This window comes from Halichoerus grypus, chromosome 5, assembly GCF_964656455.1.
Source record: "Halichoerus grypus chromosome 5, mHalGry1.hap1.1, whole genome shotgun sequence".
Classification (NCBI taxonomy): Eukaryota; Metazoa; Chordata; class Mammalia; order Carnivora; family Phocidae; genus Halichoerus; species Halichoerus grypus.
In genome coordinates, this window is record NC_135716.1 from 30415821 (window position 1) to 30442881 (window position 27061).

At 36.6% G+C, this 27061-nt stretch overlaps 1 protein-coding gene across 2 annotated transcripts in view; it reads left to right on the plus strand.

Moving 5' to 3' along the window:
* ANGPT1 (angiopoietin 1) overlaps positions 1-27061 on the plus strand; it is a 244118-nt gene that overhangs the window by 190761 nt on the left and 26296 nt on the right. For both annotated transcript variants that reach the window (XM_036093065.2, XM_036093066.2), the window contains exons 5-7: positions 1151-1278; positions 8985-9086; positions 18887-19053. In XM_036093065.2, coding sequence (XP_035948958.1) covers positions 1151-1278; positions 8985-9086; positions 18887-19053 — 397 coding nt within the window. The remainder of the gene's footprint in view (positions 1-1150; positions 1279-8984; positions 9087-18886; positions 19054-27061) is intronic.

Here is a 27061-nt window from a genome sequence, read left to right on the forward strand (position 1 = left end):
GAAACGAATTACTAAACTATATATTTATTAGAAAATACTAATCATAAATATTTTGTAAATGTGCCATGTAAATCTTTAGCAAAGGACTACTAAATATGAGTCATTTTTGTATTTTGATCTCAGTAATAAGAACTTCATAATAGATGGTCAGTGAATAAAATTCTCAGTAGAGCCTATCTAATTAAATTTCGTTTTTCATTTGACTTCCACCCTTTACTGAACTCTTCCCCTATATAAGTTAATTTCAAAACTTATTCATTTGTGTTCTTTTATTTGTATATTATCTGCCTGATAGTTTAACTTCAGGCATTAAATAGAAAACAAAGTTCAGGGGTGCCTGGGTGGCTTAGTCGTTGAGCGTCTGCCTTCAGCTCAGGTCATGGTCCCAGGGTTCTGGGATCGAGCCCCATATCAGGCTCCCTGCTCAGCGGAGAGCCTGCTTCTCCCTCTCCCACTCCCCCTGCTTGTGTTCCCTCTCTCGCTGTGTCTCTCTGTCAAATAAATAAATAAAAATCTTAAAAAAAAAAAGTTCAGTTCCCTTTTCTTTCTAGGTAAATTAGGTCAGAGGCTCTTTTCTACTTTCTAAATCTAAATATTTCGAGGTGTGTTTTTTTTTTTTAATAGAAATTTCTAGGAGCTTATCAGTCCAAAGCCACAGAAAAACAGTTCTATCTACTTTTAGTGTTTTAAACCTCCATATGGTATTTTTATGTTTGAATTTGTTATCATTATCTCTTTCTCCTCCAAAAATGCTTTAGCATTTTTTTAAAAGTTTCCTATGAAATGTAGGTAAGAACATTTTAGAAATTTTGGAGGAAAATTGACATAATTATTACTAGTTGGAGGTGTTACACTATCAGGCCATTTGTCCCTTGAGTTGATGTTCTGGAAATTATAGATAAAAACAAAATTTAAGTAAGCAAAATATAAAAAGTATTCAGTTAGAAATTGCTCTACAGATTTTTCCATTAGTTTTGTAATTTTGTGAGTCAGCTCAAATCTCGTATTGTCTTTATGATTGATTTGTCAGTAAATGCAATATTGACATTTGTTTGGAGGAAATAAAGACTTGCTTAGCTGTACTTGGATCCATTCGGGTACTAATGGTACTGATATTTTTGCTCACATATTGCAATTTTTTTTTTTGCAGTTTTACTAAAGGGAGGAAAAAAAGAGGAAGAGAAACCATTTAGAGACTGTGCAGATGTATATCAAGCTGGTTTTAATAAAAGTGGAATCTACACTATTTATATTAATAATATGCCAGAACCCAAAAAGGTAAAACCAGAAGTGTTTGTTTACGAGATGTAAAGCAGATCCTAGTTGAATTGCTGAATAATCAGACTGATTTGTGAGTTTGTTAAGCTGCAAATATATATGCCTGAGCTCTTTTCTCCCAAAGATTCTGTTTGCCAGGTCCATAAAGATGAAAACCCTATTGCACAGACCTCCCCCAAACCCAAAGCTCCCATCCCTCTTTCACGAAGTTTTTTATTTATTCTCTGATCATTCCTGGGATGTCCCAATGCTCATAAATGCTTGCGTTGTCTAGATTACATGTTGAGGTGATATGTACTTCAAGTACATGGAGAAGAGGTAGGAGCAATCTTTCAAGGTCCCAAGGACCCAGATGGCACACATCATCTATAGTCTAAATACTGTGGAGGGGCTGCCAGGGACATACTGCTATTTGTTCCTATTAGGAACAATCAGTGTTCCTATTAGGGTGGGAGAAACATATTCTATCTTGACTAATCATCTTGATGGGATTTGCTTTTCATGTTTACCTAAAAGAGTGGGTTGGAGGCTAGGATTCATTAGTATGTTGAACAGGATCCAGAGTAAACTTTGAAGTAAGCAAATACTATGTTCTTGCTGTTCTATCTCTTTTTCACTATTTATTCATTAAATCATCCATCCATTCCTTCACTCAACATATTAAGTGGATGTCATTTGTCAGTCAGTGCCTAGGAACATAATGTAGAACAAACAGATCCCACTGTGGTGCTGAAGACAGATAATTACACAGATAATTATAACAGACTGTAGAAGTGTAGTGATTGAGACAGTCTGTTCAAAGCAGGATTTATGGAGAGATGTAAGGAGAGCCCTGCTCTTTGACATGTTAAAATTTTGCCCAAGATGCCAAGAGAGACCCAAGACTCCAAGAAGACCACCTGCGTTTGTAATGCTCCATCCTCAAAGGATGAAACAATTTTCCTCTCCTCTTTGCCCCACCTAAATTACCAGTCCTGCATCCTCATTTCCTGTGGATACTGTGCAAGTGCTCTTGGAAGGCCTTCCCTAATTCCGTCAAGCAGCTTTGCATGACTTTTTCACTAGCAAAGTTCTACAAGGCAAGGATCGTGCCTTTTTGTCTTTGGTTTCCTGGGACCCAGCATAGTTTCGGGCACATAGCAGGTCCTCAATAAATATGTGTTTAAACGAATGAATGAACTTCTGACAATAATATCAACGTTTCAATGTAGTATATAGTAAGTAAGGCTAACTTAGTCTTCTTGATTATTAGTTTCCTTTGATGGATGAGAGAAATGAGTCTTGAAGAGTAGTTTGCCAGATGTTACATCATTGTCAAGGAGAGAATATGGACTCTACCAGTGTCCTTTCTCTCCTGATTTCAGTAAGGATTAGTGGTTTCAGTTAGCTCAGTGTTTTTTTGTTTCCCTTTGCTGGGACACAATTTTTTTTCTGAAAGGAGGCCTTTCATGCTCTTCCATAATGGGGAAGGAGGGAGAACGTGCAGTGGGCAAAAAAAGCAGTGGTCACAGTTCCATACATTGCTACCTGGGCCACGTACCACAGAAGTTTAGTTTTACTTGTTTTTCATCTTGGGCTTCTGTGCAAAATCTCACTAAATTGAGTGTTCCATGACTTAAGAGAAAAAAAAAAAAACTATGAGGGTTCAATGGTGAGTCTAGGAGTAAAAAGAAGAGGGTAACTCATTGTGAGGGGGAACCTTTTGGATCCTTTGGATCTTATGACATGAAGCCTTCCTACTCGCTGATACCTTAGAATCATACTTAAGCTTAAATTCAGTTGGCATACACATGGGCATGTATGTACATCCACATACTCTTACACCATACATCTAGCATGTAAAGTTTATCAAAAACTGTCCTGGGGGAGAGGAGCAGAGCTAACATAAATACTTATAATTTACCTACTTGTGTTCTCCATGACCTGTATTCCCCATGACCTGAAAGAACCCCCAAATTATTGTCAGTTCCCCTAAAATATAACTTGGCTATAACAATAGAAGTTAGCTAAAAATATTAAGTGACCCTCCTTTTAGACACTTAATGATTCTGTGATATAATAAAAACAATTTTTAGGGATTTCAAATTAACATTCACACTTTCAGAATCTTTTTCACTCCATCACCCAATCCTGACACATGGCCCCAAGTTTTGACAAAGGGGACATTACAAATAAGTTTTGATCACTCCATGAAATTTAATTCATGTATAACCATAACCAGTGTTTTGAACTATGCTAGTTCAGAACATTTTGAGATGCAAATGATGTGCAGGCTATTTGAAGAACTACTGCTCCTGTTAGGGTGGAAGAAAGGTATATTATCTTAAGTCATAATCTTGAATAAATTTGCTTTTAATATTTACATAAAAGTGTGGGTTGGAGGATCCAATTCACTAGTTCAGTAGCTGACTCCTGTGTTGGTTTCATCAGGATGGCATGATTTAAACTTATACCTCTGCAAAATGATGGAGTTTCCATGTGATGGAGCTTCAGGGTTGTTCTTGAATAAATGAAATCTAAAATATTAAATTCCAAATGTCAACTATCTGCTCAGTTAAACTTTAAGGTTTGGGCCTAAGGAGAAATAGTAGCCTGAGCAAGTAAGCCTGTAAGAGGCAAATTCTTATCACTATGGAAATAGCCCCATGACTTTTCAGAGGAAAGAAGCTCACATGGCATTTGGTCAGGACTATCATTAGATTTTCGTTTTATTGGAAATAGCAGAGCATGGTGAGAGGGAGAGATCACTGAGCAGAAGGGAGAAAGACTTAGGCCTTCTTGACTTAAGTGTTCCTTCCTTTGTTTTATTCTTTCCCATTTATGATCACAGATCCTCTTACAAGTAGTAATGTTGTTCTATTAATGGAAACTTTAGACTGATAAACCAGCACTTTTCATAGATAGCAATTTTTTAAAACATCTCATTTATCATAGCACCAGTAAGAAAAACTATTGTGTGAATTTTCCCTGGTATAATTTAGAAGCTGGTTAATAAAGTAGTTCAAATGCATTTACAGTTTGCCAGGTATATTCTAAGCACTTTAGATGTAAAAACTCACTTGTTTACTCCTTTCAGTAACTCTATGAGATGGGTGTTCCCATTATCCCTATTTTAGAAAAATAACTTGCCCAAATCACATAATTAATAGATACTGAACACAGGCTTTGTAATAAAAGCATCAACTCCAGACTGTATCTCTTAGCAGGGGGCTAAATGAGATAATTACGTTAGTGGTGACTGAAGTTGCACCACTTATAATTTCTTTAATCGGAACCTATATGAGTGACACAGGAAAGAGTTTATTATCAGAAAATTATGTAAAATTGATTCATGTTCTGATTATAAACCGCCCTGCTCCTTCCTACCTTGTAATCTCATTTTCTTCTCCTGCATTGATATAAATCATTGAAATTCTCTGAATCCTGTAAAAAGTGCTTGGAAAATGCATCTTTATGATCGTCACTCTTCCCAGTAAATTGTGCATGGTAGATATAAAATTTGGTGCTATGTTTGGATATGCTTAGCAAAAGCTTTGCTTATTGTTATGCTTGCAGAAGTTCTAGCAAGGGTATGAAACTCAAGGCAAGCTTATAAAAAATAAAACAAGTTCAAATATGTAAGGTCTGGGATATGGACCAATCAATAAAATTGGGCTATTTAGGCAGCTGACAAAAGCTATTAAGAGGTACTCATCTTGTAAGCAGAATAAGAGTCACATGCATACAGAATTGGTATACATTTATTTTTCTAACCGACATCATTCCCTTCCAAGAAATGATGTCTGAAAATAACTGTTATCTTTCCAAATGAGATGAAGGCAGTTTTCTAAGACTAATTTTTCAAGCAGATCAAATATGAGAATTAAATCATTTATGTATTTATTTTTTACCTTTGTAGTACTAATGGCTGTGGTTATTTTCTCTCTGAATTCCCTTCAATGCATAGTAGTAGGAAATAGGATTTTTCCTTCTATTTCATCGGTTTCTAAAACCAAAGGCTTTCTAGCCAGCTTAGTTTCATCCAAAAATTCAAACCATTAAGTCATAACTCTGCTTATTATAAAATATTAAAAATTTGTTTCTGAATTGTGAGTCCCCTAATTCTTGGAAAAGGACCATAACAAATGTGTTGAGCCTTTTTTTTTTACTTAAGGTTATGGAAAAATAATTAACATCCTCAAGCCTAATCATTCCAACTTGTATGGAGCATAAAACCATAAGAACTATGTGAATCAAATTTCCCCTTTTTGTTTGGGTTTAAATCTCTGTATTATGTTAAAAGGTATTTAATGCTTGAAAGCTTTGACCTTGCCTGGGATAGGAGCCAGTTCAATCTTTTCTTGGATAGAGTTAAGCCCAAGTCATATGATCAATAAATGCAACAGGCATAGTAAATGTAGCGGGGCTCTTGTCTCCAGGAAGGCACCACCAGATAGCACAGACCACACAATATTGGCGAATGAACTTTTCAAGTCCTTTCATGTCTCAAATCTTTTGAAACCAGCCACCTATTTTCTTAAACTTCCTTCATCTGTTAAGCATAGGCTTTTTTATTTTTCTTCTGACTAGAAATAACATGTTTTTTGGGTTGTTTTTTTTTTTTGGCTAGAGTGAATTCAACTTCTTAGACAGATATGTAATAAAAAGAGGCGTGCTCAGAGATTAACGATGTCAATATTATTATATTTATATTATATATTATATTACTATATTAATCAAAAATATAGAAAATACATATTATATAAAATATAAATTATATAAAATACATTAATACATATTAAGCTGGTGATCTTAAGGACAATTTATTGAACTATTACATGTTTTGATTTCATACATTCCATATTATTCTTATTATAAACAATAAATTATATGCAATGGTATATATAATAGTAAACTATGCTACAATATGTAAGATATTATATGCAGAGTATATAATGCATAATGTAAATATATACTATCTCATATGTAAAATACATCTAAGAAATGAGGGTCATGGCAAAGCCTATTATGTATCAAGCACTATTCTAAAAATTCTACATGCATTGACTCATTTAGTCCTTGCAAAAACCTAAGTGATAAAGAGAACAGAGTTGGGATTTGAACACAGGTAATTTGGTACCCAAGTTCATGCCCCTAACCAATATGCCCTTCAGCTCTATTGTGACCATATTCCACAATGGCAGCTATTATTATTACTGCTGTTATTGAGTCATAATAAGAACTGTGGAGCAAATGTCCAACATCTTACCTTCTCTGCACCTCAGCTTCTAACACAATAATCCTGCTGGGGAACTTCTGCCTCCCCATGTAGCTCCGACTCTCTCTGGGCTTTTATCTAAGAAGTACTCTTAGCACATCTTAACATTCTCAAGTCACTGAATATGTTTGTTTAAAAGGAAATTGGTCTTTTTCTAAAATTTGTGAATAATTTTAAAACTTTAAGTGCAAGAATTCTAATAACATAGATAATAGTAATAACAAAACTGTGAAGAATAGTTTCCTCTGCACATTACATATTGATAAATGTAGTTATTCCTTTCCCTGAGTAAGTAAGTGGACTTTATAGCTTTGCAAACACAGGTTAGCAAAGTTCCAGGCAATTAGTGTCCATTTAGAAGAAAAATCTGGAAAAAAAATTCTGGGTTAACCAGTTAAGGCAGGGTAAAAATTTAATTAAGAATCAAGTGGCACTAGTTACCTCTAGCAAAATGTTTCCTTGACATTTTCACTGACTCTTATTTAAGTATCTCCAGTAAAGTTCCACCTTGGCCACTTGTCTTGGATCACCACCTATGCCCTCTTTAAACTGTGCCCTCTGGGTTTTATTCTCATGGGAATCCTGCAGTCTGTCTCCTCAAGGTCACTAATGACTCCTTCATTTCAAATTTAAGTGTGTATTTTCCTCATCTTGATTTGTCTTGACTTCTCTGGAATATTTGATTAAGTTGATCACTTCCCCAAGTCAAAATCCATCCTCAGCTTTCATTGCGTTAATCAGGTTTTCCTATTTTATCTTTCCTTCTTGCTTCTCTGTTTATTCAACAAATATTCATTTAGTACCCAGTATAGGCTAGGCACTGTTCTAGGCACTGGGCACAGTGACAAATGCCTACCTAAAGGTTATTGATGTATTTTACCTCCATCAGTTCACCAAAGCCCATTTTTGGATCCTCCTCCTTCCTGCACATATACATCTCTTTCCATTTTTTCTTTACTTCTTTAAATAATCCATTTTCATGTTATCAGCTATTGCTCTCAAGCAGATTACTCCCAATACAGTTTTGAATTAGATAAAAAAATAAGTGAATGAATCAATTAGAATTGAGGAGGAGGAAAGACTAGCTAGAGGTTGTGTTGAAGACAAAGAGTGGGTACCGAATAGTTAAGGGATTAGTCGAGGGAGAACGTTGGGACAGAGAGTAGAATTTCAATTTATAATCTTGAAGGTGAGTCAATTCCTAGGGACAGTAAAGATATACTGATGGGTGACTGTTGTCAAAATAGAGGAAGAGCCCTCTAGAGAGCAGTTTGCCTAATTTATATGCTCACAAATAGTCATGGATCTCTTAGTTCCTTTCACTCTGAGGAAGTACAAGGACAATTTGTCCTCTGAATGACAGTTGTTGCCACTGTTTTCATACCCGTTAGCTATTTGTGCTCCAAATTGAGGGCTTCAGGGAAAACGCTTGAGGTTTTGCCCTTAATCATAGCTGAGCTCTCTGCCCGCCTAGCCTGTCTGCCTCTGTTGCATCATATCTACACCTTTAGCCAGCCTCCAAAATGCCTTAGTCATCAATTGCCTGGGGAATGGTGTTCTCCATAGCTGGGACCTTGAATAATCAAACTGCCACATCCATGCTACGTCAATTACAGTGATTACTCTCTAAAGATAATCCCATTACAGATATGTTTCTCTCCTTGGGTAGACTCGGGGGAAATGAATCGATTTCTAAATAAATACTATTGTTTTAGAATAATTGAAATGAGCATAAGTCTTTGAAAGCGTTGGATAACTTTCCACATGGGGAAGAAATGCTTGTCGCAGTCAAAAATACAGTATGTCATATTCTCCTGTTATTGTTCATGACGAAAATTCAAGCAAATAATATGTTCTCCATATGCTGTGGACCAAATTTTGCCTCTAATGTAATACTGAGCCATCAAGAATAATTATTGTAGTATGTAACTGTATAGGACTTAATGTGCAATGAAATATGTAATAGCTAAATATATATGATTTTTTAAAAATTATTTTTCCAAAATCTTTATTATTATTATTATATAACCATTTCAATTAATTAAAAACTTAAGAATTCTGAGTCTTATGTTTTGGCAATAAAATGGTCTGTAATTTTAGAAACCTAGATAGCATTTTTAAAAATCGAACATACCTAAGTGCCTATTACTATTTAAGACAGAGATTTTTAAAAATAATTTTTATAATCTGAGACTAAGACAGTTTTCAGCTGACTGATTTAAATTTTTACAAGTAATTTAAGTTATATGATGGAATTTAATCGAAACAATTCTCATGTAAAACAAAATAACTGATAAGATATCTAAGTTAACATTTTTCAACATAGTAATTTTTATTCAATTTATCTATAGGCCTACCCATCCTATTTCTGTTTCGAGACATATCTGATACTTATCTCTTTAAAACAGACATAATTTTCACTTGACTTTATTTTCCCTGCGTCTATCAGGTATTTTGCAATATGGATCTTAATGGAGGAGGTTGGACTGTAATACAACGTCGTGAAGATGGAAGTCTAGATTTCCAAAGAGGTTGGAAAGAATATAAAATGGTAAGATGGAAGAGTTTACATAGTTTCTGATGTTTTACTATGAGGTTATCTTCACCATACTATGTGATAAGCCCTTGTATTTTTAGGTGTTTTTCAGCTATTTTAAAAATAAAATGATACATTAGTCACATTATTTTTATTAAACACAACACACTCATAAATCATTTTCAGTAAATGATTTCCATATGTGCATCAGAAAGAAAAATATATTACCGAAATTATTTGGTGAACTGTTATGTATTATCTGGATTTGTTCCTGGTTGAATGAGGGTGGGGGAAGCTAGGACCCAGACCCAGGCTGGGTACATGAACCAGGACAAGGGAGGTGTGCTGGGCTGTGGATTATGGAGAGGTACTAATGGTGGCCTCACCACATAGCTGGCAAGTTGTTGCTGGGTGTTGACTAAGAGCTCCTCCATGTGGCTGGGTTGGGCTTCTCTCAGTATGGTGATTCAGGGTCATCAGACTTCTTATCTGGCAGTTGAGATCCCTCACGCACAAAAATCGAAGCTTCCACACCTTTTTAAGGTCTATTAGACCCAGAAATTGCACTGTATCACTTCCACTGCTTTCTTTGGTTAAAGTTACTGACAGGGCCAGTCCACATTCAAGATAATAGGAATACACAAGGGTGTGAACTGTGAGGAATGGTTCCTTAGGGGTCTCCAAAATAATAGCAGACATCATGGTCACCGTCACTGTCATCATAGCTAAAGTTTCCAATGGTTAATATGAGCCAGCCCTGTACATAAATTCTTACTCATTTTTTTTTATATCAAACCTATTAGCTGTCTCCATTTTAAGAGGAAAGTGAGCAAGTTGGGAGATCAGCTTTTCCAAGATAATATAGTAGAGGGTTTAAATAATGCATAATACAATAATCATATAGTCAATGCCTACAATATTAACTATTAAAATCAGCTGACAGAATGTCAAGATACAATAATGGAAGAGGCTTCCATTTATGGATTTATTGTCATATTTTACATCTAATTGTTCTGGATAATTCTTGTCTTGACCAATTTTTGACAAATTCCCCTCTCAGAAGGTAAAGAAAAAGGTGAAGAGGCATGTTGTACAGTCTAAGTTCTGTCTTGATATTCTTTTAGAAAATGTGTAAAAATTGTAGTTAATCAGCATCACAGTTTATACACTAGTAAGCTCATAGTTGGCCAAATGACAGTTAAAATGATTTTAATAAATGAAGAGGGGGTCTCTTGTGGTGTCTCTGTGTCTACAATATTTTTTATCAGATACCCAGTTGAACACTATGAACGTAGGTTAATAAAGTTTGGAGTTATACAAAGTTGGAACCTGATGTCTTCAATAAACCATAAAATTCCGTGTGGAAAAGAAGGCTACAGCCAGCAAGATAGAATTCTACAGAGATAAATGTAGTCTTTCGCCTAGACCAAAAATACACAAAATTAAGTGAGAATATAGGATAAAAGTGACAAATTAGCTTAAGAACCTGGTATTTGAAAGTCTGGATAGATTTACTTGACTATAAGCTCATTTTGTGTTGTTGGCTACTAACAATTAAGACCAGTGTATTTGGGCTACATTAATAGTTTGTGGTCTCAAGAAATGCAGAACTCATTGGTGTCTGCCATAGTCTGGTTACATCAAGAATATGCTTTAAATTCTGGTGGATTTCTAACAAATGAACTTATCCTATGAGGTACAAACAGGATGAATCAATGGGGCTCTAACTTGTAGAAAAAAAAAGGAATTAGGTATAAACCTGTCTGATGGCTATTTAAATTGACTGGTTCGAGGTAGATGTACTAGAGCTTGCTTCTCACAGTGCAGTCCAGAAACCAGCAGCACTAGCTTTGTCTGGGAGCTTATGAGAAATGCAGCATCTCAAGCTCCATCCTAGACTTCCTGAATTAGAATCTGCATTTTAACACTTCTTTAAAGAGGGAAGCTCCATAATGAATGGAAGAACATTCTAGGGAGGCAAAATTGACTGCTTATGGACAAAACTCTCTTAGGATTCTTTCCAACATGAATGGACTGTCTATTGAGTGGTGAGGACCTCTCTTCAGTGGAAAAACCCCAGTAGAAAGTAAATCACCAGGACTGTTACAGAGAATATTGGTTCTACTCTAAGGTCTCTTTCTGCTTATGTGATTCTAAGAACATATGGGACAAATTTAATCTAAGTTCTAAAAAAGGACATCGCATTATGTCTATATCAGCAGTTTGAGTCTTCACTCTACCGTTTACAAATGGAGTGTTTTTTGGCAAATCATTTAACCTATACCTTAACTTCCTCACTAGTTAAAAGGGGGCATTAATGATAATACCTCACCTGCCTTGCAGGGATGTTGTGAGGATTAAATATAAATAAAGCATTTGGCACACTAAATTTTCAGTAACCAGTAGTTATTACCCAAGATTAAGACATCAAAGACTCCAAAATTTTTACTTAACTCTGCCAAAAATATTATTTTGCAAGCTACCTTAACTCACGATTATTTTCATCATTAAAATGGAATGTGAAGAAGTCATCTGAGAATCAGACTATAGATATAGGTTCAGGCAAATCTGAAATACATTATTATTAATATCAATGATAATAGAAAAATTAATATAAAGTTATCATCGTGGTGACTTTCCAAAATGCTGCGTTATTATCTGCTGCCTTGGCAAACTAGGCAGATTAAGTAAGACAGACTAACATATGACGTACAGCATTGATTCATGTCTTATAAGTATTTACCAGATATATATGTATTTTAAGCAATATTTTTTCATCATTTGACTGAGGCTGAATTATTCTTTAATTATAGTTTTCGGGGAGTTTACCCCGCTCCCTTTTATAAAAAATTAGAAAGACTATCTTATTTCATTCAAACTAGAACAGTTTATCAGCTGAGTGTCCATTTTACATGGTCAGAAAATTGAGATAAGCTCCAGAAATCTGAAATATTTTGGCAAAAATGAGTCTGACTGCTTTTTTTTTAATTAAGAGAATTCATCGCATGTCACAACTTGGTTGACTTTCACCAAAACACATGGTAGAAAGTGTTTCCGTTGTTTTCCTCCAGAGCTTTTTACCTAAAGACCAAATAACCTGAGTCCAAAAAGAATGTAGGCTCCTTTATGCTCATTCTTATCAGTCACTCCCACTTCTGTTCCCTGCTTCAGAACTGGCTGTTAAGGTGCGCATCCTTCGGGAAAGCACGAACTTCTTGGCAGGCACCATTTCCTCCCCAATCTTCACTCATCTACTGGTGCACACGAAGATGCTTCACCTCTTTCTTGAGCCCTGAGTCCAGAAATAAAATTTCACCCCTCCTTCCTTTCTGCCTTTCCTCTCTCCTTCTCTTCATTCCGGTTGATATCTATGGGCTGCCTCTTTCCTCATAAGGTTTCCAGAACAGTATGTTAAGATTATCAACACATGAATTACAAATACATATTGTAATTTATTATGTTTAAATCTCTCTGAACATGGAAGATTTGCAATGTATTTGGTTCTTAACATTGGCTTTAAGCCTACAAAAGTCTTTTACCTGAGCTTTGTTTTCACTTAACCTTCCTTAAGAGGGGATTCAGCAAAATCTGGTTTATGGATTTGTAAAGATGTTTGCAGAGGGAAGTCTGCAGTGGGCCTTTTTAATGAGGCACTTAGGGAACCATATTAACTCTTTTCAGCCATGAGGATACCATTTAGTGGCTTCCAGCAATAACACTTATCAGCAGTACTTTTGCATATATGAAGCCAAATCCAGTTAGAAGTTCCAAATAGTACCCTAGTGGCCTAACTTTATAGAAGGTGGTGACTAATACCCTGGAGACAACCTGACTTTGTATTGAAAACAGTTACCCCCATAAACAGAGCTTCCTATTGACACAAATATTTCGGTCTGAGCACCATACCTTCTGGGAGTTCTTAGTTTCTGGAAAGAAATTGAGAGCATATTTTGAACTGCTTTTTAACATCTTCACATTAAAAAGAGAAAAATATATAAGAAATTTAAAATGTTGAAATAAATCACCCTTTTAATCTTTCTTGGGCTGAGTGTCTCAGCAGTTAGAGGAGATACATGATTCAGTTGTGTATTAAAGCACCTCTGAAAAGCCACAGATCAGTAACCCTGCTTCATATCTGTTTTCTCTAATCGTTTATATGAAAAAAGATGAAACCCATAGAATACATTAACTGTGTCTGGTTTCAATTGTGTTTCAGCTATAGAAAGTCAACACTTCCTATGAGTATTATCAGACCAAAAATAATAATAATAATAATAATAAAGCAACAAAGTATCAGAGACAATTACCTTATTAACTTGGAAACATACAACCAAAACTGAATATTTCTGCAGGTCTTGGCAAAAACTAATGACTATCGATCTTTCTTCTGTGTGCATTTTTTATTAATAATATATGGGTTTTAGGGCCAACTTTAAGTCAGCATTAGTCTAGGTTAAGTTCCAGTGTCTTTTTTTGCCTTTTATTAAAGAGCTAAAGGAGAAGATTACCAATCTGTCTGAATTATGGTATCAAAATTTTGCATATGATTGTGATTGAAGTAACTAATTATAATAGTTTTCATGGAAGGATATGACCTAGCATCGTTGGATTTTTTTATAGAAAAGAAGAAATTCTAGTTTTATTACTATTTTTTATCATTTTGGTAGACACTTGCTGCTTTTTTAGCATCACCACTGAATTTTGTATAAGCTTTTATTTTTATTCATGTAGATATTACAGGCCTTTTGGAATAAAATATAGACCTATGGTAAGCTGTTATGTGTGCAGTAAGGTATGACCTGTTTTTTTTAGGGGATGTGGCCATCTCTGCATTTCAGGCATCAATATACATTTTTTTCAAGGACAGTCCCATAATACATAATCAAAACGTGTCTATTAATATGGAGCTTCATATGAAGATAAGGTTTTATGCTTCTCTCTTTCCTGTGCGCCACTCAGATAATTTGATCTGGTTTATATATTTTTCCTTATTTGCATGCAGAATAGCTGTTCTGCATCATAATTATATGATTCTTCACCTGTGGTACACAGCACACTCACCCATGGAACCTTTCAAATGTATATATCTTTAAGCGCACCCCAGACATACGGAGCCAAACCTCCGTGTGGGAACCAAGTCATCTATATTTTTAAAAAGCTCCACAGCTGTTTCTGATATGCAGTCCTGGTTGAAAGCAAATGTCAAAACTATCAATTTATTGGCATGCATGTAAGATCTCAAAAATTACCTCTTTTGTAGATCTAAAACTTATGAGATATAGAGAGAAAGAGATTAAAAGAAATAGGACCAAGGGAGAGTTGGAGGACACAGCTTCTCCCTGGCCTTAGGAAGCAGAAGCAAGAATAAAAAGTAGTCTATGCATTGGTTTATGGCACGGTTTAGCCCCCGTGTCAACCAGTTGATTTTAATTTGTTATTTAATAATTAACTTCTTGGATTAAAATGACAGTGCTCATTTATGTAAACCAACACTCAGCTTGTCATAAGAATACATTAGTTCCTAGCATCTGAAAGCCTTTTAAATAATTGTTTCAGTATCCCCTTACTAATTTTCAGGCTAAGACATGATCCTGGACTATTTTTGTTCCCTTTCTCATACAGAGTAGAAAGAAACCTACTTCTCCTCAAATAGCTCAGAGTCTGGTGGGAGAGAGGCAAGTAAACAGAAAATTACTATGTATTTGTGATACATCCTTTAACTATAATAACAACGAGAATTTTGTTGTTCTCCTGTATCAGCATTGAGCTAAACACCTTAGGTATCTTATTTCTTTCTCACAACACTATATATGGAAATGACATTTTTAATCCCTGTTTTGCAGATAAGGAAACTGAGGCTAAGAAGTAGTATCGGAGGTTCCACAGCAAATATGGGGCAGAGCAAGGCTTCAAGTTGGAGCAGAGATAGGGAGTAGAAGTTATTTAATCAAAGCTAAGCCTTTGTTCCTAGGCATCGCATTGGTAGTGTGCCTGATAAGCTATCCAAGAGACAGTTTACTAATGTGGGAACCCATTTTCCCTTCTTTGACTTATTTTTCATCTCTGTGATAAAACAGTTGTTTCTGCATGGCTGCACTTAGCTTTTAGAAAGCTTCCTCTACCCTGTCTCTCTAACAGCCATTTCAATTCATTGTAGCCCAACATTTTGTTCCCACAATAGAGCATGTTTAGACAGTTTTTCTGGGAAGGTGCATGAAATAGAATTTTTATTTCTAAAATCAAATTTTGTTGCTCTCTTTTCAGTTGCTCCCTCCTCTCTTTTCACTCAGAAAAAACAAACTGTTTAGGAAGGGATGTTACTCTCCGCATAGAGGGAGGTAGAAGCCTGCATGCCAAGCTGGGGACCGAGGCTCCCATAGGAAGGACACGAAGGCTTTTATCCATTTCTGAGGCTCACTGGAGATCACTGCCCTTGTCCCTGGGGAAGCTGGACAGTTTTATCCATGCAGAGCTTTCAGCAGCACGGAAATAATGTGGCCTAGAACTTAACACTTCATCATTCCCAGCTTCCTTATTCACATTTAGTATGGTTGCTGACTCCCTTCTAACTACGCACAAGAGGGAATCCTCCAGTGGCTAGAGGGAGAGTTTGACACGTCTGAGCTGAGAAGAAAATGCAAGGAAAATCCCAACAGTCTTCTTTTTCTTCCCAGTGGCTGCTGCAACTGAGAATGTGCTAATTCTTTGACTTTCAGTGCCCTGTAACTTTCTGTTTTGCTTATTCATTGGAGAAGGTAAGCTTCAGTCTTCTTCCTGGTATGTAGCACCGCTGCCACGAAAATGTGTAAAATTCTTAGCACATCCTAAGTTGCTCTAATATTCCCTGCCACTGTGGAACTTTGGCAAAGTATGACTTGTGCATCTTAGGAACAGAGAAGCAAGGGAACACTGGAACACTGACTTCTATGGATCCCATATCTTTGAACTACAGGTAGATGGTCTTCAGGGGAGCATATGCCTAATGCAATCTGAATGAAGCGTTTGAGTTAATTAAAAACTAAGTTAAACTGGGGAATAACTTTAAAAGTGTGCTTACATATGCTAATGCATTTCATTTTAACTTTAAGTGTACAATTATATCTTCATTTACCTATTTTTTAAAATGTAGGGCCAAAGCCTGGAATTCTGGGTCAGTGGTTCTTTCCTAGAACTTTCCCATAATTAAATGCATCAAATTTCTACCTTCTGTTGTTGTTTTTTTTAAACTAGAGTAAGTAAGACACACGCAAAGCAATGTAAGTTAAAATCCTCTAATGTTTTATTATTTTTCTAGTCTTTTAGAGTTGCTGCAACAAACATAATTCAAAAGCATTTTTTTAGTGATTTGCTTTTATTGAGCAAACCTAATGTTTAAGTTTTATCAAAACAAAACAGAACAAAACAAATGACTCTTTTTCCCACTAATATTTAAATTATTTACATAAAACTGTGAGTCTTACCATTACAATAACAGAACTGGTGTAAACGGTTTGGGGACCCAAAACAATGGACATTTAGTAAGTAACTCAGTTGGCAGAGACAGTAGTATACAAATGTATTAAATGCATTTAATTTACTTTGGGCATCAATATATTTTATTTTATTTTATTTTAAGATTTTTTATTTATTTGACAGAGAGAGAGCACAAGCAGGGGGAGCGGCAGGCAGAGGGAGAGGGAGAAGCAGGCTCCTGCTGAGCAGGGAACCTGATGTGGGGCTCGATCCCAGGACCCTGGGATCATGACCCAAGCTGAAGGCAGTTGCTTAACCAACTGAGCCATCCAGGCTCCCCATCATCAATATATTTTAAAGAAGGAGTGGAGAACACTGTTTCATGTGTTAGGTTTGTTAAAGGGGAAAGCAGTTGAGAATACTTCTACTGTAGGGGCACCTGGGTGGCTTAGTCGGTTACGTATCTGACTCTTGGTTTTGGCTCAGGTCAGGATCTCAGGGTCCTGGGATCGAACCCCTCACTGGGCTCCATGCTGATCATGGAATTTGCTTGAGATTCTCTCCCTTGTCTTCTGCCCCTCCCCTCGTTCTCTCTCTCTAAAATTAAATAAATGAAATCTTTTTAAAAAAGAATACTCCTACTGTGGTTATAATTCTGTAAAGTTGATATACATTAAATTAAAAAAATAGTTTCTAAATTCCATCATCTGTGTTGAGAAAAGGAGGATTGCTTTGGCTATCTTAGTACTACCCCCATACTTCCTAATATGGATAAAGTAAAACCTTTATAAATGAATACCTCGATTAACAGAATCGGTTTCTTTCTGAAATGTCAGAGTGTCTCCTGCGGCGCTGGAGGTGTGCCTTCCAAACACTAATGTACACAGGGACAAACAGGGAGCTTGTTTGGATGCAATGGAGCTGGTTCTCAAATATTTTGATTCAGTGTGGAGCCAGGATTTTTCTTTTTTCAACCAGAGCTCCAGTGATTATAATTCAGTGGGCACCTTAAAAAACACCTCCCTGAGACTCAGCCAAATTACTTATGACACGAATTATGTTTTAAGGTTACTGCTCTGAATGTCATTAAAGTGCTATAGTATTTTCCTTCCTCCCTTCCTTCCTCCCTTTCTTCCTTTGAACGTCAGTGAAGCATATGGAGTACCAATGCATGCCAACATTCCACTAGTCACAAATACAGCACAGCTTCTGTCCTCAAGGAGCTCACAGTTTGGTCAGTAAGACAAACATGTAGTTCAAGAATTATACTCAACTTCAAGCATTACCAAGGAATACTTTTGGGGATTCAGAAACTGAATACCCAAATCTAGAATGCCAGCAGTTTCTTAGCGTTCCTTATTTTCCTATCACTAACATAACCAACATTAAGAGTTGGTTTTCCTTTGGGGACCACTTCCCCCCCCTCCCCGCAAAGAAACAGTTTTTGAACACTTTTTTTTTTTTTTAAAGATTTTATTTATTTATTTGAGAGAGAGAGAGAGTGAGAGAGAGAGCGCAAGAGGGGGTAGGGTTAGAGGGAGAAGCAGACTCCCCGCCGAGCAGGGAGCCCGATGTGGGACTCGATCCCGGGACTCTGGGATCATGACCTGAGCCGAAGGCAGTGGCTTAACCAACTGAGCCACCCAGGTGCCCCCAGTTTTTGAACACTTAACAACCATGATTGGGCTTCCCCTGCAGAGAACAAGAGCCACGTTAAGATTCAGGTGCAGAGAAGTCAGCGAGGTTCACTCACTAGCTCTTATGTGTCAACCTGCCTCAAAACCCAAATCCATGCCAGTGAAACATTTAAGTGACTCTAGTCCTGGATTTACAGGTTTGCTTATTAATATTTAAAAATGAAAATATTAAAGTTAGAAAAGTCAAGGGTCTAGTAATATGTTTAAGTTATTATCTAAGCATAATTTGACTCCCAAATAGTAATAGCAACAACAACAGAAACAATAATATTGTTAAATAATTTATCTGATAATATTCATTGAAAATGTTTAAATTATGTTTAAAATATTCTGTTAACTAGTATTTTAGAAACATTTTCAAAAGCAAGCTGTGACTAAGTGTTTACTGGTCAAACCTATTAACCGGATTCATTTAATCTGAAATCATCTTACCTACACAGATTTGAATATCAGCCTTTTACTGTAATAAGAATTCGACGCAGGGCCCAATGGAGGGAAACATAGCAGAAAAGTATTGAGTCAGTAATTGGAAAAAAGTGTGTAAAAATGTGAAAAATGACCTTTACTATTAAAGAAGTTTTTCTTATTATTTAGAACGTAGTTAATACTGAACCTGATAAGAGGTTTTCTCTGAAATAACAACCGCATCTCTATCTCCTTTTGTAGGGGTTTGGAAATCCCTCTGGCGAATATTGGCTGGGGAATGAGTTTATTTTTGCCATAACCAGTCAGAGGCAGTACACACTAAGAATCGAGTTAATGGACTGGGAAGGAAACCGAGCCTATTCACAATATGACAGATTCCACATAGGAAACGAAAAGCAGAACTACAGGTAAGTCCTCCTTCCATGTAGGGCTCAACTGCCTTGGGCCTTGCCACCTACTAGTTACAGTGGAAAAGTGTGAAAGACAAAAATGATGCAAATCATGCTTCAAAATGAAAATTAGGTTGTCTAGGCCTATGGTAGTTATAATAAAAAAACTCAGTAAATACTTAACAGCGTTAAATTTCAGTTTTCACAGATGGATTGTTTTGATGTTGGCTGAGATTCTAGAGGATGAGGAATTGAGTCCAGCACAGTATTATCGTTGTCATAGTTCTTACTGTTGTTACTGTGATGAGATCAGTGCCGTGAATTCATACGTACAAAATTGATGACAGAGAATTGACTCAGACTCAGTGGCTTGAAATAAGTACACTTCTATCAAAAGATTTCCTACTTACACTTTATTTACCTTTATTAAATTATTATTTTTTTACATTATTTATAAAAGTGACAAAGGAGAGGTAAAATGTTATGTTTTTATATGACTTACATAAAAGATAAGGTGGGGCATAATTTAGAAATTTTTGGCAAATAATGTGAAAGCAAAAATAAATTCAAATAATGGTATCAATATACACAATACATCATTGTAGATGTACAGACAAACTATACACTTTCCTATTAACATCTCTGATTTTTTTTTTCAATAAACAGCTTGTACACTAGAAAAAAACTAAGCAAATAATGCAGTATCGTAAATTCATTCCCCAAACCCTTATTGTGTTACTTCTGTGTTCCAGGAACCCTACTAGGCACTGCTAATTTTCCAGTGGGTGATGAGATCTCTAGTCTCCCAGACCGCACAGTACAGCTTTGTAACTAACTAGGTCACTAAATACTGGCTGGCATTCCTTGAGAACACGGAATATATTTCCATTACTTTGATATCACTACCCATTAATGCAATACTTGGTACATAGCAGGTCCTTAATAATTGTGTGTGACTGAGTTTCATAATCAGTAAATTAATGTTGCAATGATTTCTAACTCTCCGTATTGTAACTACTCTACATAAGTTTTGGATTGTGTACATTAAAGCATTGGTACATAGCTTCAAGCAAAATGCAGTGACAGCAACCAAAGCCTTCTATTCTTTTTCCAACCTGTGTGGACATCTTGTAGCTCAACGATTTCTGCTGCTTATATCTTTTTGAGACATACTATTCTTGTAGAGTTTGAATCTACAACTTTTTCATGAACACATCTCATTTTAATGGATTATGCATGGGATTGGATCCTTGGAGACATATCTTGACAAACAGTGATGATGTCACCACAACAGAGGGATGAGAAATGGATCCAAAGGGTTTTCATCGCCTCGTGAGAGGGTAGTGAGGGTGTACATAATGGCAACTCAAGAAAACAAAGAAGAGACATTTATAACATGCAATGGAGTGTAAGAAGAAGTATTTCCAAGGAGGTCAATATTTGGGGAGTTTTATAACAAGAGAAACCACTGTAAAACATCAGGGGTACTCTTATGTAAATGTTTTAACCTGAAACTTGAAACTCTATGAAACTTGGCTAATGTCAGACAGCCTGACAATAGGACTAGCAAATAATTAGTCTAGTCTTTTTCTAGGCTCCTGAAGAATTTGCTTTGGTTCTTTTCCAAAATCTCTCTCAGTTCTTAGTAGGTAGATAGGTGTGTGTGTCTGTGTGTGCCTGAGTGTGCACATGCATATGTGTTTGTGAGGCTGGGGTGGTATGAAGACAAAGAGTGCACGGACTGGTTTAGGAAGATTGTCAGAATCCAAAGTAGGCTTTAGGGTGCGTGGTGTGAATGTCATTCTGGCATCTGCTTGAGGAAGGAGCACTTCCTCTTAGAATGCCCCACTGCCCACATTGAGCATTTCCCATTCCTTCGCTGTATGATTCTGACCTTCACCCACCTAATGCAGATCTATGATTGAAAAGCAAGTCTTCCCAGATAGAGTGAGGTACACACTCTGGGATCCCCATTTTTCTTTCTTGAGACAACTATGAACCTAGAGACTCAGGATTGTAAATCCAGAAGGCACTTAATACTTTAATTTCCAATCCTCTGGGTGGTCAGGAATTAAGAAAGCTGAGATCCAGAAATATGCAACATTGTTCCCAAGGAAGGAGAAAGACTTAAATAGGGAATGTTTGACTCCTACCTAGTTTGGTGTGGTTTCTACTCTGCTGCTGTAATAAAGTTGATAGCTCTGGCCCTGTCTCCTGCCAGGACCCAGCAGAAAATAGGTGTGTAATCATCACCTTCTCATGCAATTAAGTGTAAGATTCATGTTGGCATCAAATGGGAAGTTAGAACTCATTTAAACATAATGTCTATTCTGGTGAGAGCTTACTGAAAATAAGCACACTGTAAAATGGTCTTATTTACTCTTTCAAAGAAAATCAAACAGAAGCTTGAAAAGGGTGTTTACCCTTGTGACTTCCCTCTCCACCTGTATCATCACTCACTCAAGCCAGGAACACCAAGCATGGCCTGAGTTAGAGCTCCAGATGTCCAACTTTGCTGCTGCTTTCCCCCCACTTATTTCTCTTCCTTCTGAATTAGGAAGGAATGTCTCATTGTGATAATTCGTTAAAAGGATTAGTACTAGCATTTGTATAGTGTCTTATAATTTATGAAATGGTTTTTAACACTTTAGGCATTCAGTCTTCACAATGAATTTTTGAGGTAGGTATTACTAGACACATTTAAAGAAACTGAGGCTTTGGTTAACTCACCTGCTCAAACTCAAGTAAATTTCAACTAAAAACGGAGCTATGGAATTCATGTTAGATTTTAGGTTTTTGCTTTATGTTTTTAAATTTTCTATATTTTCTCCTCTCCCAAATTAAATTCAGATGGTTTTTTGAGAGTTTTTTTTTTAAGTATTCTGTCTTAACAGAAATTTTATTTTGGAAACCCTTATAATAGCTGTGATCATAATGTATAAATCTAATTTTAAAAAATCTTTCTCATGCTCTGGACACATACTGATAAAAGTAAGTGTTGTTGAATGGATAGAGTGTGCACATGCGTATGTGTTTGTGAGGCTGGGAGCCTTTGTGAGCTTACACTGTAAGCTTACAATGTACATAGAATACACATATTTTCCTTTTATCCTCTAAGGAAACCCCAAATGATCTTCTCAGAAAATAGAATCTATGGAACCCAGGAGAATATAAATAAGAAAAAAAAATAATGTGAGAGTGTCATGATAAAAACATCATGTAAAATAACACAAATTTAATGTGAAATTATTAAATACTTCCTCTAGAGAGGTAGTATTATTCAGGTCTTCATCATCTAACACCCAAACTATTGTACAGCTTTCCTGCCTCCAGTCTTGATGATCTCAAATATATCACCCACACTGTTGTTGGGATGGTTTTTCTAAAAGATAATCTGACTTTGGTCTCTGCCCTCATTCATATATTTCAACAATGTTCAAATATCTATAGGTTAGGGGAGCCTCGGTGGCTCAGTCAGTTAAGCATCCAACTCTTGATTTTGGCTCAGGTCATGATCTCAGGGTCATGAGATTGAGCCCCGCGTGCGTGTGGAGCCTGCTTAAGATTCTCTCTCTCCCTCTCCCTCTCCCTCTGGCCCTCCTCCCCAAATCACACTCTCTGGCTCTTTAAAAAAAAAAAAAAAATCTATAGATTAAAGTCTGTCACTTTAAAGTCTTTATGACCTGGCCCTACTTACTTGTTCAGATATCACTAATATACTCTCCCACAACCTCACCTAACCAGATACCTCCTTATCATTATGTTCTAGAAACTACTTGCAGTTTCTCTAAACCTTCTGTGTCTTTGTTTATGTTATATCTGTACCCCTGCACATAAACTCAACTTTGGATACATCTTCTAAATCTTTAAGATTTTCCTTTACTCCAGGAAGTTTTCCCCAATACCTATTATGGTATGTGTTGTGATGTCACATAAACTCACCCACAGTGTCCCTTCAGAACAATAGCCCTCCTTCTCTCACCTTCTGGGAATGTTGCTGGTTTACAGTTTGTAGCCAGGGTCCCCTGCCTGAGCATTGCCTGTGGCTGAAGAAAGTCACATCACCCAAGATCATTCTTCCTTCCTGCAGACAGATTGTATCCAATGACTAGTCAATATAGGAGTGTATAAAGGACCCCTTGCCTCAGTTTGGGACAATTCTGAAGGGCCATCCCAGGTCCAGAATTCAACTTGGTATTAGCTGAGTTCTTTACTGTAACTGTGTGTGAATCCATCCTCTCTCTGTTCAGTACTGCTCTCATCACTCTGCCACGGGGATTGATCCTGAGAGCCCTCCCCTATAAATCTCCCTATACTGATTTCCCAGAGAAAAGCATCACCCTCACTCTCAGGCTGGTTTGGATGTTTTATGCTCCCATAGATCCATAACAGTCTGTGGATAACTATCCAGTATTCACATTCTAAGTCATTAATAAGTATTTATTAAATAACTGTGTGTGTTGCCCTTTTCTGCTATTTCTAAGCTTCTCAAGTATATGAACCATTTTTTATCAAAACTCAAGATATATACCTAAGTTAGCCAAAATATTAAGTAATAGTTAATAGCTAATATTCAGTGAGCACATGTATGCACCAGATACCTTGTTTTCACATGAGAAAACAGGCATGGTACAAGGTCACAGGTACTAATATGAGTAGAAGTTATTTGAGCTTTGATCTCATAACTGCCCATCATACGACCATCCCTCAATAAAGGGAAATCCAGAAGTTACTTTCTAGAATTAAATACACTCAAAGCACATATTCTAACAAATAAAATTTGTTTCTTCTGATCCTATTTCTGTCTTTAATAATTTGAATGTCCATGGGCATTATCTTATCTCTCTTGTTCTCAATTTTCTGTCCTATAAATTAAGTATTTGTAAAGTTCCTTACAGATCAAAAATTATTTTCTAGAATAGAATTACCTTTATGTATATATTCCTTTTTATTTAATGCCCCTTTGTTTCTTTGATAAGTGATTAAATTTTGATCTCTCTAATAAACACTTCAGTAAGAGGAAATATCAATCCCCTGGGAACATCAGTTTAGGGCTTACAGTGACCTTTTACTTCTCATGAAAACTTTGGGGGTCCCAATACTCAGAGTTAAAAAGCAAATACACAACCACCACCACCTCAACAAATGCTTTAAAAATAACAGATTAGGGCGCCTGGGTGGCTCAGTTGGTTGAGCGACTGCCTTCGGCTCAGGTCATGATCCTGGAGTCCCAGGATCGAGTCCCGTGTCGGGCTCCCTGCTCAGCGGGGAGTCTGCTTCTCCCTCTGACCCTCCCCCCCTCGTGCTCTCTCTCCCGTTCTCTCTCTCAAATGAATAAAATCTTTAAAAAAAAAAAACAGATTAATTGTGGGTTTGAGGAGATGCTATGATCTACTGGAAAGTGCTTTGGAATAGGAATCCGAAGCTATTAAATAGTAGTGTGTCTTCAATATCCATAAAACCAAGTTGGTTGTATCAGTGTTCAGAAAAACAGAGCCATGATCAGCACTATGGAAATAAGACATTTGTTATACAGATTACACCTTACACAACTGTGAGATGAACTGGGGAAGTAAAGGTCTGGAAGGTGAAGGTAGAAAATCAAAAGAAGGTGGAAAATCAACCACCATGCTTGAAACCCAGCATGGTGGTAGACCAGTGGGAGCTTGCAGGGAAATCCAAGAAACCAAGCTTGTCCAGCCACCAGAGGAAGACCACGAAGTGGGGGACCTAAGGAAAGATGTTACTTCAGTGTAGCTATGTTACCAATCAAGCATCTGGTGGTGGGTCTGGAGCCATTGACAGCATGGGAAGGCAAGCTGGGTGCAGAGTGGAAAAGGACAAGCTGGGAACTGCCATGTCTACCGATGGTCTGAGTCGGGCCACTGCTTCACTTCCACCTTCCAGGTCTCACACAAAGTCCTCTTTTGACCAACTCTAACTTGGAACCATATAAGGAAGGAAATTCTGGGGAACATAGTTCCCAGATTAACCAAGTTGACAGTAGCACAATCTAGCTATACCTTGGGCAAATCACCTATTACTTTTTTTTTTAATTTTTTAAATTTTTATTTTATTATGTTATGTTAGTCACCATACATTACATCATTAGTTTTTTACGTAGTGTTCCATGATTCCTTGTTTGTGTATAACACCCAGTGCTCCATTCAATATGTGCCCTTCTTAATGCCCATCACGGGGCTAACCCATTCCCCCACATTTCTCCCCTCTAAAACCCTCAGTTTGTTTCCCAGAGTCCATAGTCTCTCATGGTTTGTCTCCTCCTCCGATTTCCCCCCTTCATTTTTCCCTTCCTACCTATTACTTTTATACCTCAGTTTTCTCATCTTTAAGTGGGAATAATGCCCTCTCTTCTATTATCCTCACCATTTAGTTATAAGGATCCATTCAGAAAGAGTATGTAAACATACTTTGTATTGGATAAATTTAAATACCACGCAACTATGAAAAATATTTATTTATTTATTTATTTATTTATTTATTTATTATGTTATGTTAGTCACCGTACAGTATGTCATTAGTTTTTGATGTAGTGTTCCATGATTCATTGTTTGCGTATAACACCCAGTACTCCATGCAATACGTGCCAGACTAACCTATCCCCCCTCTAAAACCCTGTTTGTTTCTCAGAGTCCATAGACTCTCATGGTTCATCTCACCCTCTGATTTCCCCCCCTTCATTTTTCCCTTCCTTCTTCTAATGCCCTCCATGCTATTCCTTATAAATAAGTGAAACCATATGATAATTGACTTTCTCTGCTTGACTTATTTCACTTAGCATAATCTCCTCTAGTCCCACCCATGTTGATTCAAAAGTTGGGTATTCATCCTTTCTGATGGCTGAGTAATATTCCATTGTATATATGGACCACATCTTCTTTATCCATTCAATTGAGATACCACCTTACACCAGTTAGAATGGCAAAAATTGACAAGGCAAGAAACAACAAATGTTGGAGAGGGTGTGGAGAAAGGGGAACCCTCTTACACTGTTGGTGGGAATGCAAGTTGGTACAGCCACTTTGGAAAACAGTGTGGAGGTTCCTCAAAAAGTTAAAAATAGAGCTACCCTGTGACCCAGAAATTGCACTACTGGGTATTAGCCCCAAAGATACAGATGTAGTGAAAAGAAGGGCCACATGCACCCCAATGTTCATAGCAGCAATGTCCACAATAGCCAAACTGTGGAAAGAGCTGAGATGCCCTTCAACAGACGAATGGATAGAAGACATACAAATGGCTAACAGACACATGAAAAAATGTTCATCATCATTAACCATCAGGGAAATTCAAATCAAAACCACATTGAGATATTCACGTATTTTTAATTCAATTTTCGTCACACCCAAGAAATTTTTTAGTGGTTTCAATAAAACATTTTAATTATATTTCTATATTGAAATTGTAACCCATTGTTTTACTGATTGGTATTTTTGTCTGTTTATTAATTTGGCTTCAGGACCCAGTCCAGGTTCACGCATTACATCTGTGTTCTCTTTAGTCACCTTTTACCTAGAATAGTCTACCACATACCTACCACAAATATTTTTAAACAATCCAGGTCAATTTTCCTCAAAAATGTCCCTTTCTCAATCTATCTTATTATTCCTTCCTGATGAGATTCAAATAAAATGTTTTTGATAAGAATGCTGTAGAAATGGTATTGTACTTGCCATTTTATCACATCCAAAGGCACAAAGAGTCAGTTTGTCCCATTATTGATTGGGCTAAGTTTAATTCACTGTAAGCTGAATTTTGTTTTTGTTTTTGCAATGGAATATGTATGCTTGCAAAGAAAATTCTTACAAAATATCATAATGTATAAAACCCATAAAGCTTATCTATTTTGGTTGAAGTGGTTTTGGGGACCTACTACACTATCTCTTTGGCCCTTTCCTTGCTAGTACCTCAGACACTTGTGGGCACAGTTTAAGAAACGTATTGTATCATTATAGCTAAAAGAATAGATTCACCAATTGGAGGATATTTAGTTGTACTGCTTTAA